Source organism: Bufo bufo, chromosome 2 (genome assembly GCF_905171765.1).
Source record: "Bufo bufo chromosome 2, aBufBuf1.1, whole genome shotgun sequence".
Taxonomy (NCBI): Eukaryota; Metazoa; Chordata; class Amphibia; order Anura; family Bufonidae; genus Bufo; species Bufo bufo.
Genome location: NC_053390.1, coordinates 300,787,339 through 300,802,968, shown reverse-complemented (window position 1 = coordinate 300,802,968; position 15,630 = coordinate 300,787,339). Strand labels below are relative to the sequence as shown.

General features: G+C 40.7%; 1 protein-coding gene across 1 annotated transcript in view; it reads left to right on the top strand.

The window, feature by feature from the left end:
- Positions 1-1,558: 1,558 nt before the first annotated feature.
- The window catches only part of SALL2 (spalt like transcription factor 2), a 29,252-nt gene continuing 15,180 nt past the window's right edge, over positions 1,559-15,630 (top strand). Inside the window, exon 1 of the mRNA XM_040416826.1 lies at positions 1,559-1,631. Coding sequence (XP_040272760.1) covers positions 1,559-1,631 — 73 coding nt within the window. The remainder of the gene's footprint in view (positions 1,632-15,630) is intronic.

Genomic DNA, 15,630 nt, shown 5'->3' with positions numbered 1-15,630 from the left:
CTCTCTCTTCCTCAGCTAGACTGAGTCTCTACTGACTAGTGGACCGCCCAGGTCCATCTCCGACCAACCTAAGGGGTTCAGTCAGGGTATTAACCCTGACATACCAATACAATGCTATTGAGTGCAGAAATACTATAAATCGCAACACTTCATTTAATAATACATTAGAACAATCAACCTTTTGCAGTGACCTTGTTCTAGGGTACTGAACATTCTGATAACTGCATACTTATCAGAAGAGGTGAAGAGCAGCAATCACCTCCAATTTATGGAAACGAGCGTTGACCACTGCCTACAAATTCAATGTTTCTGGGAAGCAGATCCCTGATCACATTGCACGATGTGGTGCCCAGAAACAATGATTTAATGTACTGCATGAAAGATGATTTCACCAAGCAAACAATCAAACAAACATTGGCAGAACATTTACATGGGCCAATTATGAGGAACACAAATTCGTAGTAATGCTTGTTCCCAATAATTGGTCCAAAAATTGGGCCGGGTAAATTGATCTTAACATTATTATCGATTTCCCTAAAAATCCAACCTATCTATCAGTAGCTATCGATCAGCTGTATGACGAGAAGGCATGCCTCATGTGCGCGTGCCGTCTCCTGTCTCTCTTCCTGCTCGCCGCTGCTATGTCGACTGCGAGCAGGTAGAGAGATAGGAGACGTCACGCGCGCAGGGCATGTGCCTTCTCTTTCTGCAGCTGATCGGCGGGGGTGTCAGGTGATTGAGCCCCGTCGATCTGATATTGATGACCTATCCTGAGAAAAGGTCATCAATATTTAAAGGCTGAAAAAAAAACTAAATTAGATTGTCAGAGGTTCCTAAAAGACAGGTTATTCTGATCTACTGTAATGTCTATAGACTTCTTTCATCTAATGTGGCCAATGATGTGTATCTCTCCATTTACATCTGAATTCAGTTTATTCTCTACAAATAGATGGTGATATAATAGTTCAGTAATAGTTATATTCTGTCCGTCTTCCCTTCATGTAAACTGCAGGATTATCTATGGCCTAGCCATGAAATAACATTAAGGACCGCATGTCTTACAGAATCTCCACAAAAGCAACATTCTTGAAACTCTCCTCTTTGGTACAAGGAAGGTGACTCTGGGGGGAGGACTAAGCACCCATTTCAGAGAGGCAATCAGTCAATTTCATGGAATTCTTGCCTTATTTGTCACAATAAGTGGGAGTTGGAGCAAGTAGGAGTGTCTGATTAGTAGCTGACCAACTGTGAGGTGCCTGAGAGTTTGGGACAGGGGCTTCAGATAAAGCAAACACAGGGTGAGATTAAATATGCTACAGGGAGAAAGACAAAGAAAGTTCCTAGCAGATTTCTGAAGGGTGGTTAGATGATAGATAGATAGATAGATAGATAGATAGATAGATAGATAGATAGATAGAACGAGAAGAAAGAGAGACTACACATGTTAGGTGCCATCCAGAACTAAGCAGGAAAGGGAACAAAGGAGGGTCTCATCTTTTGTGAAGGAGCAGGCACAGATCAGGTTCTGCACTTGTTCTGGGGACGTGGTGTGGCTGAAATGTCACGCAGGAAACAGAGAAAACCTCAGCAGCTCATCTCTGACTGTGACAACTCGACCTCTTCAGAGAATGGTAAGGAGTGGGAATGTAGATGGAGAGAATGTGATGGAAGAAGGAATCAATTCCCTGCATGTCTTACTTCTCGCCTTATTAGTCACATGGGGAAAGTTTGTCAACTGATATTGAAAATAGTGATAAGAATGGTCTGATCTCCTCTGGCCCTCACAGTAATAGTTGGCAAGATACATGTGACGCAGGCCTCACTTTTTGTCACTGCGTGATGTGTTTCCTTCATTAAATCCCCAAATCTTGCTCAGGATGCGTTACATGGGACTGCAGGTAAGTGTTAAATGTAGATACTTTGAGCAGAATATATTATAGTACAAGGCTATATGAGATGCATGAAATTCTTCTTGTGGGCTGACTTCACACAGGATAGTTTGTCGCAGTTTTTTTTATTTCTTTTTGCCGAATCAAGGAGGGGATCCTAAAGGGAGTGAACGTATAAAGGGAAGACATAGGCAAGTCCTCTTTCTACACGCATTCATTTAATCGGCAAAAAACGATTAAGGACACAAAAGCAGAATGTTGGTGTATTTTATGTGTGTTTGTGGTTAATACATCTTTTCAGTTATGTGCATACCGTACAGTGCTCTGGTTACACAGAACCATGCTGTCTCATGTATTGGTACCCACTACAGGACGTTTTATCTTATATCATCAGGATGATTCGTTACTACTGCGTTATTAATTGTAATTCCTAGTCATCATTTATCTCATATCTATTTATCTCTATATCTTATCTATGTATTGAATATTTATCATGAAAACTAATTATATATTATCTATCTATGTAACTTCCAGCTAATAATTGATTTATCTACCTTTTCTCTATTTATCTATCTCATATGTATTTATATATCTAATGATCTATCTATCTGCTATATATCTAATGATCTATCATTAATCTTTCAATCGATCTATCAATTAATCTATCTTCTATCTATTTTTCTACCTCCTATCTATGTATCTAATTATCTATTTATCTATCTAATTATCTATCTATCTATCTAATATCTATTTATCTACTACTTTTCTCCTAATTATCCATTTATCTACCTCTTATCTATCTGATATCAATCTTATTTATCCTTATATCCATCTATCTTTTTCTCATTATTTTCTAGTATTGCACTGCCCTGATTTCTACACAACTTTCTTCTCTATAATCTTGGTACATATTACGGCATGACTATTCCCACACAAATTCATGTAATGATGTATTTAACACAAATGTTAAAATAGTGTTACTTAATTCTGGTATATCTTAAACTGTCTTAATTCTCTTAGAGTCCCATTATTTGCATGGTAAAGGAGTTAAGTTGCTGCCTCATGCAGCTCAATATAAATGCTATAGAATGAATATGGAGATAGCTCTCGGTTAATCACATAATTAGGGGACTGCTGACAAATATTAATAAAGGTGAGATAAGAATATCTTATGTAGAAATGACTCTTCTATATCCTGAACTATATTATATAGCACCATCATTATAATGTAGATTTGCAGACATTTTTTTTCAAGCGTGCGCTTAAATCCCGGCTCAAAAGAATGAACTGTGATAAGAAACATGCAGGTGCACAATACTGTTTCTGACTCTTTTTGTACAATGTCTGCGTTTGTATCAAAATCGATCAGCCGTTACATGCTTTTTGCTAAATTTGGAGCTTCTTTAAACTGAAAACTTTTGCCTAGAAATGCTACCCTAGTTTTTCTTCACCACCCCTTTACTGGATTTTGTGACTTCTTTAAAGGAGTTGTCTCATCAAAGACAATGGGGGCATATTGCTAGGATATGCCCCCATTGTCTTATAGGTGTGGGTCCCACAGCTGGGACCCGCACCTATATAGAGAACGGAGCCCCGAAAGTGAAGGAGGGCGCACTGCGCATGCGCAGCTGCCCTCCATTCATTTTCTATGGGGTCGGCGAAAATAGCTGGCTCAGCTATTTCCGTCAAGCCGATAGAAGTGAACAGGAGCGGTGGCCGGTCATGCGCGGTGCACTCCCATTCACTTCTATGGGAGCCGGATTGGTGGTCGCCGGACCTGAGTCCTATAGCCACCACCTTGCAGGGCTCCGTTCCCAATATAGGTGCCGGTTCCAGAGGTGGGACCCGCACCTATAAGACAATGGAGGAATATCCTGGAGATATTCCCCCATTGTCTTTAATGATCCAACCCCTAAGTCTCGGTAATAAATCTGGGGTGAAACTAATTAACATAATTAACCACACCCACTTTCTCACCCATTTTATAAAACTAGAGTGAGTGATGTAAAAATGCAAAAAGTCACAAACTTTTTGCTCAAGTAAGTCTGAAAAGTTGCAAAGCCCTATTTTGCTACTTTTTGAACACAGAATTCTGGTGCCCTGCCCACACCATATCATACACAATGCTCTGAAAGTTTGCCATGTGGGGAACTAGAGTTTATTTTGTAGGCACCTATGTGTTTAGAACTTTGCTGCCACTCTACATCACTTCTATATTCAGCACCTACCCTACTAAAGGCACCATAGTTATAATACACATTAAATGATAAAGTATGCAGAGTATAGCCACAGGACAGGTGATAATAGATCACAAGAGGTCCCAAGAACAAGGGGTTCCCGAGTTCCCTCTGTATGGAGTCAGCATATTGGTCCGAAACTCCATTCACTTCAATGGGACTGAGGTAAACATTGATTTATTATCCCCTTAGAAGTAAATAGGATCAAGAAGGTTGGACCCCCTACAATACATTAATTCCAGTTTTAATAGTTTTCATGAGAGAACCCCATTAAGTTTGAATATCCTTAATTTACAGTACAGACCAAAAGTTTGGACACACCTTCTCATTCAAAGAGTTTTCTTTATTTTCATGACTATGAAGGCATCAAAACTATGAATTAACACATGTGGAATTATATACATAACAAACAAGTGTGAAACAACTGAAAATATGTCATATTCTAGGTTCTTCAAAGTAGCCACCTTTTGCTTTGATTACTGCTTTGCACACTCTTGGCATTCTCTTGATGAACTTCAACAGTCTTGAAGGAGTTCCCAGAGATGCTTAGCACTTGTTGGCCCTTTTGCCTTCACTCTGCGGTCCAGCTCACCCCAAACCATCTCGATTGGGTTAAGGTCCAGTGACTGTGGAGGCCAGGTCATCTGGCGTAGCACCCCATCACTCTCCTTCATGGTCAAATAGCCCTTACTTTCAAAGTTTTCCCAATTTTTCAGCTGACTGACTGACCTTCATTTCTTAAAGTAATGATGGCCACTCGTTTTTTTCTTTACTTAGCTGCTTTTTTCTTGCGATATTACAAATTCTAACAGTCTATTCAGTAGGACTATAAGCTGTGTATCCACCTGACTTCTCCTCAACGCAACTGATGGTCCCAACCCCATTTATAAGGCAAGAAATCCCTCTTATTAAACCTGACAGGGCACACCTGTGAAGTGAAAACCATTTCAGGGGTCTACCTCTTGAAGCTCATCAAGAGAATGCCAAGAGTGTGCAAAGCAGTAATCAAAGCAAAAGGTGGCTACTTTGAAGAACCTAGAATATGACATATATTCAGTTGTTTCACACTTGTTTGTTATGTATATAATTCCACATGTGTTAATTCATAGTTTTGATGCCTTCAGTGTGAATCTACAATTTTCATAGTCATGAAAATAAAGAAAACTCTTTGAATGAGAAGGTGTGTCCAAACTTTTGGTCTGTACTGTATATTTCTCAAGTGAGTCCCTTTTAAAGATAATTTGACCCAAAACCTAAAAATGACCATATACAAGTAAATCGGAGAGTGGCCGCAGTTGGGCATTTATGTTTTTTTTATAAGAATATATATTGGGATGTTTTCTCTATGGTTATGGCAGTCCTTATCCATTAACTGTTGGATAAGGAAGATGGTTGTTACTTTTAAATAGGCTTCTCAGCAACTGATGGTATACCAGGGATAGACTGGCCATAGACCTTACAGGGAAATTTTCCAGTGGGCCGATGACCAGGGGACTGTTCCAAGTCCTCCTCTCTGCCGCTGGTTGGGTACATAATGAGCTCTCAGCTGAAATTAATGCTGTGAGAATCAGGCACTCATGTACCTGGCCAGGGACCGCACAAGCCCTCCTGAATTCATCTACTGTGGCCCCACCTCCTAGGCCCCCTGCTTCATATCCTAATCAGAGACAACTGGAGGAGGACAGAAAATGGCATCTATTGATGGCCAGCACAGGGAGGACAACTTTTGGGGCAATATATTGTGCTGCTCTGTGGCATATGGTTCTGCTGGGATTGTTACTTATGTTGCCCTGTCTACTACGTGGGCCACTTTTAAGTTATTTTCCATTAAGTTCCATTTCCGCCCCTGTGATATACTGTCATTTTGCTGTTAATGGGACAGCCTGACAAAATGACAAAAGATTGTTAGCTTCTGAAGCCTTGATTCAAAATAGGCAAACAGTATGGCTGCCCTTCCTGTTATCACTCAGGTAAATAATGGCTAACACAACTGAATAAACAAATGCCAATATCAGTAAGTGAAGCATAATTATAAAATTTTAGCAGTGGTTTTGACATCTGATTTACTGAAATGTGGCCAATTTTATACTTTAGCTTGGCTCTTTGTATCTGTATAATGTTCAGTGACTTGGAATAAAGGTTTTTTTCAAGATTTTTTATACTGATAACCTATATTCTGGATAGGTCATTTGTATCCAATCAGTGGGGGTCGGATACCCGGGACCCCTGCCGATCAGTTGTTTGAGAGGGCCCCGCGCTGCAGCCTTCTCTGTGCTCATTCACTTTAATGCGGCTGAGCTTCTCCTAGGCCACCTATACTGACCAACAGTATAAAAATCTCGGAAAACCTTTTTAAATTATCATCTTAGGCTACTTTCACACTAGCGTTTTAGTTTTCCGGTATTGAGATCTGTAATAGGGGCTCAATACCGGAAAAAAATGCTTCTGTTTTGTCCCCATTCATCGTCAATGGGGATAAAACTGAACTCCAAAATGCATTCCGTTCCGTTTAGTTGCGTTACCATACCGGAGAGCAAACCGCAACATGTTGTAGTTTGATTTCCGTCCTGGGATGCGGAGCAAGGCGGATCCGTCCACAATGCAAGTCAATGGGGACGGATCCGTTTTCTCTGACACAATAGAAAACAGATCCGCCCCCCCCCCCATTGACTTTCAATGGAGTTCATGATGGATCCGTCTTGGGTATGTTAAAGATAATACAACCGGATCCGTTCATAACAGATGCAGGCGGTTGTATTATCAGTAACGGAAGCGTTTTTTGCTGAATCCTGCCGGATCCAGTAAAATGCTAGTGTAAAAGTAGCCTTATTTTATTTTTTTGGGGGGGTGAAAGAAAGTTATAAGGTGAAAGGCGTAGACTAGACTATAGTTCTACCCTACACCTGATAGCTTCGTATAACTATAGTCAATATGCACCAATATCCACAGTCCAAGTTGTCACATTTTCTACATCTTTAGCTAAGAGACAAATCCTTTAAGGCTTCTTTCACAAGAACAACACAGAACATGTCAGAGTCTGTTCAGTGAATAATGGATGTCTCTGCATGCAAGTTGAATAGGTTTTGGATGCGATTGTGTTCACTGTTTACGAGTTTTCCATCCAGACTGCATGCCATCCATTTTTTAACTGACCCATTGACTGGACCAAGCTTGCATAAAAAAAGGATGATGACAGAACATGCTGCAATTTTTCCTCAACAGGCCGATGGTCATTGAAAACATAGCTCATGTGCATATACCTATTAAAAAGAATGAATCAATGTTCTGTTTTGATGGTGGCCATTGTACAAATCGCATCCGGACAGAAACATGGCTTGTGTGAAATTAGTGTGAGGCTATGGCCACACAGCACTGTGGTTCTTAGATGTAACGTGGCCACATTGCAGTCAAGCACTGCATAGCCATACAGGCCACATCAGGCCCTAATTAAACGAATGAAGACCGCACTGTTCGCTTGGTCTGCATTGTTAACGGGCGCGTGGCATGGAGGTGTCAATCTGCCGGTCTGTTGTCTACATATATCATTTCTAGATCTTTTAGTATAGGCTTAAATTTCTTATTTCCACTCCAAAAATTTGCACCCAAACTACATTCAGTTCAAATTAATGAAATTTTACAAACCTCCATTCACACACTATAGAAAAAATTCTGCCTAGATTTAGGATGCACTATGTCAATTTTAATTAAATGTAGATTTTTTACAAAGAAATGTTGTACAGTTTGTAATTGAACGGGAAGGAGAAAATTTCAACAAAATCCAGAAACAAAGATTTGGTTTCAGTTGTCTGTGCAGCGACCTGCTGTGGGAAAGCTGAGAGGAGGGGAGTGGTAGTTGTAGCACTGATAGGAGTAGTAGTGGCTCACGGCTGACTGCTCTCACTCCAACGCTCCCTGGGGCTGTCCAGTGAATGGAAGGTACACCCTTTCTTCCCTCGGGGCACACCCTGAACTTTCTGGGGCTCCTTCTTGGTGTTAGGTGGTGTGCCCGTGGGCAGGTGGAAAAATGATGTCAATGACCAGGTCCGTTGGTTACAATAAAATCTGAATTGATGATGGGAGTAGTAGTAGCACAGATAGCAGAAAAAGGCACAATTTCAAAAGTATAAGTGTAGTTTTCTCCCAATAGCTGTGTATAGGCAACAGTAAGGATGGTAGTAGTCCTCACTGAGTTTCACTCTAAGTACGCTTCGCAATCTTCCCAAATAACCACAGGTGTGAAATTCTGTTCTCATTAACTCTTTCTGCAATGCCCAAGCTGCAGGGTGCAAATCTTAGAACTGGATGGCAAGTTCGTCTTAAAGTCTGGAGGGCACTGAAGCAATATAATCTTTCCACAAGCAGTAAAGACTTATTGCCATAAACGTGCAGTATCTTATTATCTGAATCCAGAACGACCTTGAAATGTGATTGTTAAAAAACCTCTGTGAATGTCCATTATCTTTCTCTCTGGGGTAGTCTCTAAGTTAACATGTTCTGTGGCAGTTTTCAGCCTCAGGGATGAAGGTTCCTTGAAGCTTATACATGCACAGGTTGGCTCTATCTCTAATAGACACTCTCTGACCAGGGGGTGGGCCCAGCTATTTCCCTGGAGAACTTAGCTAAGATTGCCAGTGTTAACTATTTGTTGTCTATACATAACCTTCTGGGGTCTACATAGTGCTTTAGGAAATAAGTACTTTAACAAGAAATCATAACATTTCACGAAGTAGCATATGGTTAACTCTTAGCATTAAATTAACCCTTGCAGTGATCGCTGCAAATGCAACTTTCCGTAAATGCAGTTCCTCTAGAAGCGCTGAATATATGGGTTACAGCAAGGTCTACCACATATACAGGTAGTCAAAGTGGAGAACATGTAAAAGAGTTCAAGTTGCTACTGTTAGATTATGGTCATCGCAGCAGGGTTGTTGCAGAAGTGTCTGTGACTGTCCCATTTACAAGATGCACATGATGCAGAAACAACCCCATTTCTGCCACAAATCTGTCACGTGCGAACATACCCTAATAACTCAGGAAATGCCAGAATTGTGCTTGTCAATGCAATTTGAAATTTCCTGTAGCCAGGTATGTTATTATTGGATCAACTGAACTTATACATTAGGGGATATTTGTGCAATTCTGTAAAGGCTATTTATACGCTTTTTATCAAGGCTCTGTAAGTCGAGACAACACAGAATTAGGCCGAATGCACACAGTATGTACTGCCAAAGGGCACCTTTGTGTGGCACCAACTGGCAAAGGCTGATGGAACATGACACATATATTTTCCTATTTTTATGCAATCTGACAGAAGAAAAAAACTTTGATTTGCTTCTGAATTATATCAGAGGTATATGGAGGTACAGTAGTGCACGTAGGTCTTGTGCCCTTACTCACCAGCTCACAATTTATGATGTCCCAGACATGTCCTATACATACAGCATATATGTATTATTAGATCACATAAAAATGGTTACATATATGATAAGAGTGGTAGACCCGGAGTGTTTCATCGTTGCAAACACAGTACAACCCATTGAGGCTTGGCCAGGACAGAGGGCTGTTCTACACATGCACTGAGGTTTGAACTGCTGGAGGCTGGTGCTGGGTGTTGGACCTCCCACCGATCAGGTACTGATGACCCATCCTCAGGATAGAACATCAATACTGGGAGCCCCAAAACCCCTTCAAAGTTTCTATTTAATAAGAACAAGCAGAGATTTTGAATTTTTATATTTTTTTATTATTTACTAAGTATATCCAAAAATTGCATATTTTTCAGTTATGCTGTACAATGAATAGACTCTATATTGCACACATACTTTTTCTAGCTCACCTGTCCGGTCTGTATTGCTCCCGACTCCTGAAGCCTTGGGTGAGTCCCAGTTAAGGCAGCGCAGAAGATATGAGGAAAAAACGGCTTCAGATTCAATGAAAGTCCTCTAAAACTTCTCCTTTATTTTGTATAATAAATGGTACAGCAGACACATCCACTTTGCATACAGTGATTGTTAACGCATTTCAGACATATCGTCATATTTAGTCCTTACGACCAAGGACGATATGTCTGAAACGCGTTAACAATCACTGTATGCAAAGTAGATGTGTCTGCTGTACCATTTATTATACAAAATAAAGGAGAAGTTTTAGAGGACTTTCATTGAATCTGAAGCCGTTTTTTCCTCAATAGACTCTATAACCTGAAAATGGGAACCACTTTTAGACAATTGCAATTATTTTGCTAAACAGAAAATTCAAAGGAGTCTATAAAGTAATTTGAGTTACTATTACATAAAAGTGGTCCCTTAATCATCACCCCCATATTTCTAACAGATCATAAAGAGAAATGGATTTGAAGGGGTTTAGGACATTCTAAATCTAACACATTTCCATAAGGTTCTAGAAAGCGTCCAGTACTCCATTGTCAATTGCCTCTTACAGGGTACTGTGGAATATGTTGGCATCCCACAAATACATAATATTAATGCAGGGCCACACACAGTGGGGATGAGATAAAGCCTTTCTGGCTTGTAGAGTCAGCAGCAAAGCTCGGATGGGAATTCAGGAGGGTTGGCTCCATTCTCAGCTCATTGGGTTGGGACATTTTCTTTGCATTGTCCCTGTGATGAGAGGGGGCTTTTGTGACTCACAACCTTAGTTCAGCCAGCTGCAAAATCTTTTTCCCAGGATCTGAATAGAAGAAAAAGTGTGAGTTAAAGGAGGGGGAGAAAAGCAGGAGAGGAGGGGTGGAATGAAGTAAGAGCATGCATCTACACAGAGGGCTTCCTCAGCTCATCTCAGAAGGGTGGGCTGCCTCACCTGGCCAGCTTGTAAAGGGAAGTGAACTGTGTAAAGTCACATGCTACGTGACATATACAAAATAGAATTACACATGTTGGGACAGATTGTATGGACCAGTATAATGAATTCATACAATTAAAATGGCCAAAACCAGGAGTGGGTTCAAAGCATGGGCGATGTAGAAACATTTCCATTATATATTTTTTTGTTCTTTTTGTAGTGTGCCACTTCAGTTTTTGGGTTACAAATTCTGATGCAAAACACTGTCCAGAATACTGGCATGTGAATGAGGCCTTATGTTGAGCAAGGGTCTGCCAGCCCCCATATACAAAAATGATGCAGCTCTGTACGGTACCAAATAATGGTGGTTTAAAACTGAGGCTATTTTCACATGGACAAAATCTGCCGTATAATCCACATTTAAAACTCCATCAACAGCTTCCCAATGTAAAATATTCAATCATGTGCACGTTAGACTTTTTTTAGCAGCTAATTTAAAAATGTTTAAAAAACACTTGTACAGTGGGGTGTTCCTTACCAGAGTTTATGGTGGTTTCCATAGAAGGAGTAGGAGACTTATCTGGAGTTTATTTGGTGGCATTCACACCAACAAAAAATTCTCTGTCTTCAGCTGTTGATTCTGCTACTGATCTGCCACTGAATTTTCTGCTGTTGTCATGTGAATATAGACTAAAAAATGCTCTGTGGAGCATAATGAGGTAAGGAGTATAGTATCTAAAGCCATCTCAGTGGTAGTGGCTCTAAGGACCAGGCCACCTACATGAAATCAAGGTAGAATTTCTTTACAGACAACCCCTTTTACAATGGGAAGCAATAAAAAATCAGAGATCTCACCCACAGCGGCCGCTATAAGGGGAATTTAGTTCGACATGGCTGCCATGTACATGAGATGTTCTCCTACTAGCCCATTAAAAGAGAGGTCTCGAGTCATGATGAGACAACCCCTCTAAGTGTTTATCGGCAAAAATTATTCAGGAATATTTCCTTGTATCAGACACAATGGTATTAAAAATCATGGCAAACACCGTGGAAAACCTGTGAAGAAAGAACATGGGATTACAACCTCAGAGCTCATGTACGCAGCCATATTATGATTCTGCTTTGTGTGGAGTCATAATAGAGATGCCACAGAAGTCCATTGGGGCATCTACTGTACCTCTATACGCCTCTGATCTCGTATAACATGCAGTTTTTTTCTGTCGGATTCCATAGAAGTCTGAGAGAAACTCAGTATTTTTGGAAAGACGTTGCCGGTACAGTAGTGAAGTGACGGTGCAGCTCTGCACTAAGGAGCTATACAGGCTCCGCTGTGTGCCTAGGCCCTTATTATTAACCTACAGTCTATTTTACAATAGAAGTCAAAGGGCACGTGGATCCATACGGTATAGGTGTGCAAACTTTACTTGCTCATTTTCATGGCAGCAATTTTCCTGTGTACTTTGAGTTTGTTTTTAACTTAGGTGGTTTCCCGCTATGGGGGAGATTTGTCAAAACTGGTGTACAGTTGCCTATAGCAGCCAATCAAATTCCAGTTTTCCTTTTCCAAAGAAGCTCTGAAAAATGAAAGGTGGAATCTGATTGGTTGCTATGGGCAGCTAAGCCAGTTTCCTTTACACCACTTCTCTATAGGAAAAAAAATCTGGCTTTGTGCCTAAAAAGCACCACCCCAAAATGCATCAGTTTTGTGGTGTCTTTACAAGGCAACAAAAAAAATGTACTGTGGCAGCACCCTCTAGGTAGAATGCAATCATAGAGGGTTGAGAGACTGTGGAGTGTCCACGCTATCGCCAATGAGCCATAGAGTAATTGGAGCATTACCCTAACTACCACCAAAACTGACCACAGAATAAAAAACACAATCTTTTCTATGGCATTTTTTGTACAGAGCTCTTCTAAGGCCTCATTCATATTTCCATGTCATTTTAAAGTCTGTGAAAAAAAAGTCCTTGTTTCATCCGTGAAGATGTCCTTGAAAGATCTGTGTTTGGTCCGTGTGTCCGTTTTTAGCCTCCTTGTTGCTCAGCTACAAATTCATTTCCAGACCATCTCCTATTAGCCTTCAGTGAAAGGTAGATGCACCACAGACGTCACACAGATGCCACCCTTGTTGTGTCCGTGATTTTCACGGACCCATAGACTTCAATGGGCATGTTTGGTCCGCATCACAGTACAAAGTAGCGCATGTCTCTGTGATTTTTTTCATGTTATGTGAAAAATGCGGCCTTACTCTTGAGGTGCGTTTTTTGGGTCAGTGGTGGTTTCTTTAAATCGCAGCGTTCTGTGGGCCTGCCGTTTTTCCCCCATTATCTGACATTTTTCTCCCATAGTTTATTTTGTATGTGTAATGTGAATTTGTGTTTTTAATGGCATTTTTGCATGGTGTTTTTGTACCAATGTTGTTTACCTATACTGCTCTGTAGAGGAAATAACTTTTTGCTAGCACATTTTTCAATTCTGCTTTTTTAGTGCCATTTTTTGCACCAGCTCTACATTAGCTGAAGGTATATGTGAAATATGAAACACATGCCACACAAGTATTTTTTTCTACTGTTGTTTTTGTTAATTAGGTGGCATCTTTTGTCTTTCTGGCTTGTGTTAAAAAACCCAGCATGCTGTCGCTATTGGCTTTTTTGGGGAATTTTCACATCATTTTCTCTATAGGGGAAAAAAACGCCATGAAGATGGAAAATAAAAGCTGCTGTTTTGACAGGCCGCCCCCCCTCGCCAAAAAGAAATAAATAAATTGCAAAATCATATGTGCAGGAAACCTAAGGGTGGGTGCATGCATAGGTTTTTAGTGGAGGTTTTTTGGCACTTTTGTGGCTGTAGTGACGTGATTTTTTTTCACTTGTATCTTTTGGTGTGCTTTTTGCTGTAAAAACACCAGCTGTAAATGTTCACGGAAGGTCTATGGGAAATATGAAATGCAGGACATTAATTTTTTTTTTTTATTAAATACAGCATGTTGAAGCTTTTGGTGCTTTTTTTCTGGCATGTTGAAATCTCCTTCTCTACAGTGAAACATGGTTCACATAGTTTAGAAAAAACTTGAGGTTTCTATTGCATTTTTTAATGGGTAAAAAACGCCAAAGCAAATTGTCTATGTATTGGCCTATGGGTATGACAACACGGTGCCATGGTGGGCTCTAATTCAGTTATTGAAGACCACACTGTTTACTTATTCTGTATTGTTAAAGGCCGAGTGGCACCTTCAATACTGCATGGGCATTAACAATACAAACCGACTAAATAGTGCAGTCTTCATTAGCTAAATTAGAGCCCGCCGCGGCCAGTACTCGAATACAGCGGGGCCACGTCCCAAGCACCACACGACAGCGCCATGTGCTCGTACTCTAAGGTCTCATGCCCACGACCGTTGCCCCGCGGCGGGTCTGCACTACATGGTGGCACTGGCCGTGTGCATTCCGCATCACGGATGCCGACCCATTCACTTGATTATACCCCGCCTCTGGACCAAACTCCGCCTCTTCATTTTCCTGGTGTACTGATATCAACATCCTGTTAATGGGGGGCAGCACATGATTGACCGCAGAGCAGGGACCTTCTCCCCTTGCAGGAAAGGGGAGCAGATCACTGTTGCAGCCAGGGATTGGCTGCAGCAGTCACGTACACCGCTTCCCCCTTCCGTCAACAGGATGTTGATATTAGCGTACCAGGGTGATGAAGAGCCATCCAGGGAGCGATAGAGACCGAAGCCTGTGGCGGGAACCAGGTAAGCATGATCACTAGAGATGAGCAAAGTTACCAAAAATTGGATTCGGCTGCTTCCTCGAATTTCATAAAGAAATTTGATTTGTTACGAATTACTTCATCACAAATCGCATTCCATTGTTTGCAGCGGGCACAATGACGGGGAACAGCGATCGCGTCGCCCCCAACATTGAACTCCTCAAATACTGCGTTCATCGCTGATCGTGGTATCTGACATTAACATTGAGGCATTTCAAGGATTAACCAGGGGTAAAATATATATATATACATACTCACCTCATTAATTTGCTCGCGGAGAGGCTGTTGCAGCCATTTTGAGTGAAGAAACTGCGCAAAATCATGATCACGTCACCACGCGCAAGTTTTTGCATGGTTTCTTCAATCAAGATGGCCATGACGGCGAGCAAATGGATCAGGTGAGTATGTTTTTTTTCACCGCCATTTCAGGAAGAATTTAATCACTAACTCGAAGGGCAAGGAAATACGGCTTTGTGGCGAATCCAATTTTTACTTAAATTCAAATCTAAGTCAATTCATTTCACTTCGATTCGCTCAACACTAATGATCACCAGAGAGGGTCGGCCACTCTGTGAGGTCTGATATACAGGTGAAACTCGAAAAATTAGAATATCGTGCAAAAGTCCATTTATTTCAGTAATGCAAATTAAAAGGAATTGCATTAATGCAGCTTAAAATTAGAATTTTGGGAAAAGGTTCAATATTCTAGGGATTGTGACTTTGGGGTTTCATAAGCTGTAAGCCATAATCATCCAAATTATACCAAATAAAGGCTTGAAATATCTCGCTTTGTATATAATGAGTCTATCTCATATATTAGTTTCACCTTTTAAGTTGCATTACTGAAATAAATGAACTTTGCACGATATTCAAATTTTTCGAGTTTCACCTGTAATTATGGATAGACGAACTTTAAGAACTTTAAAATCATA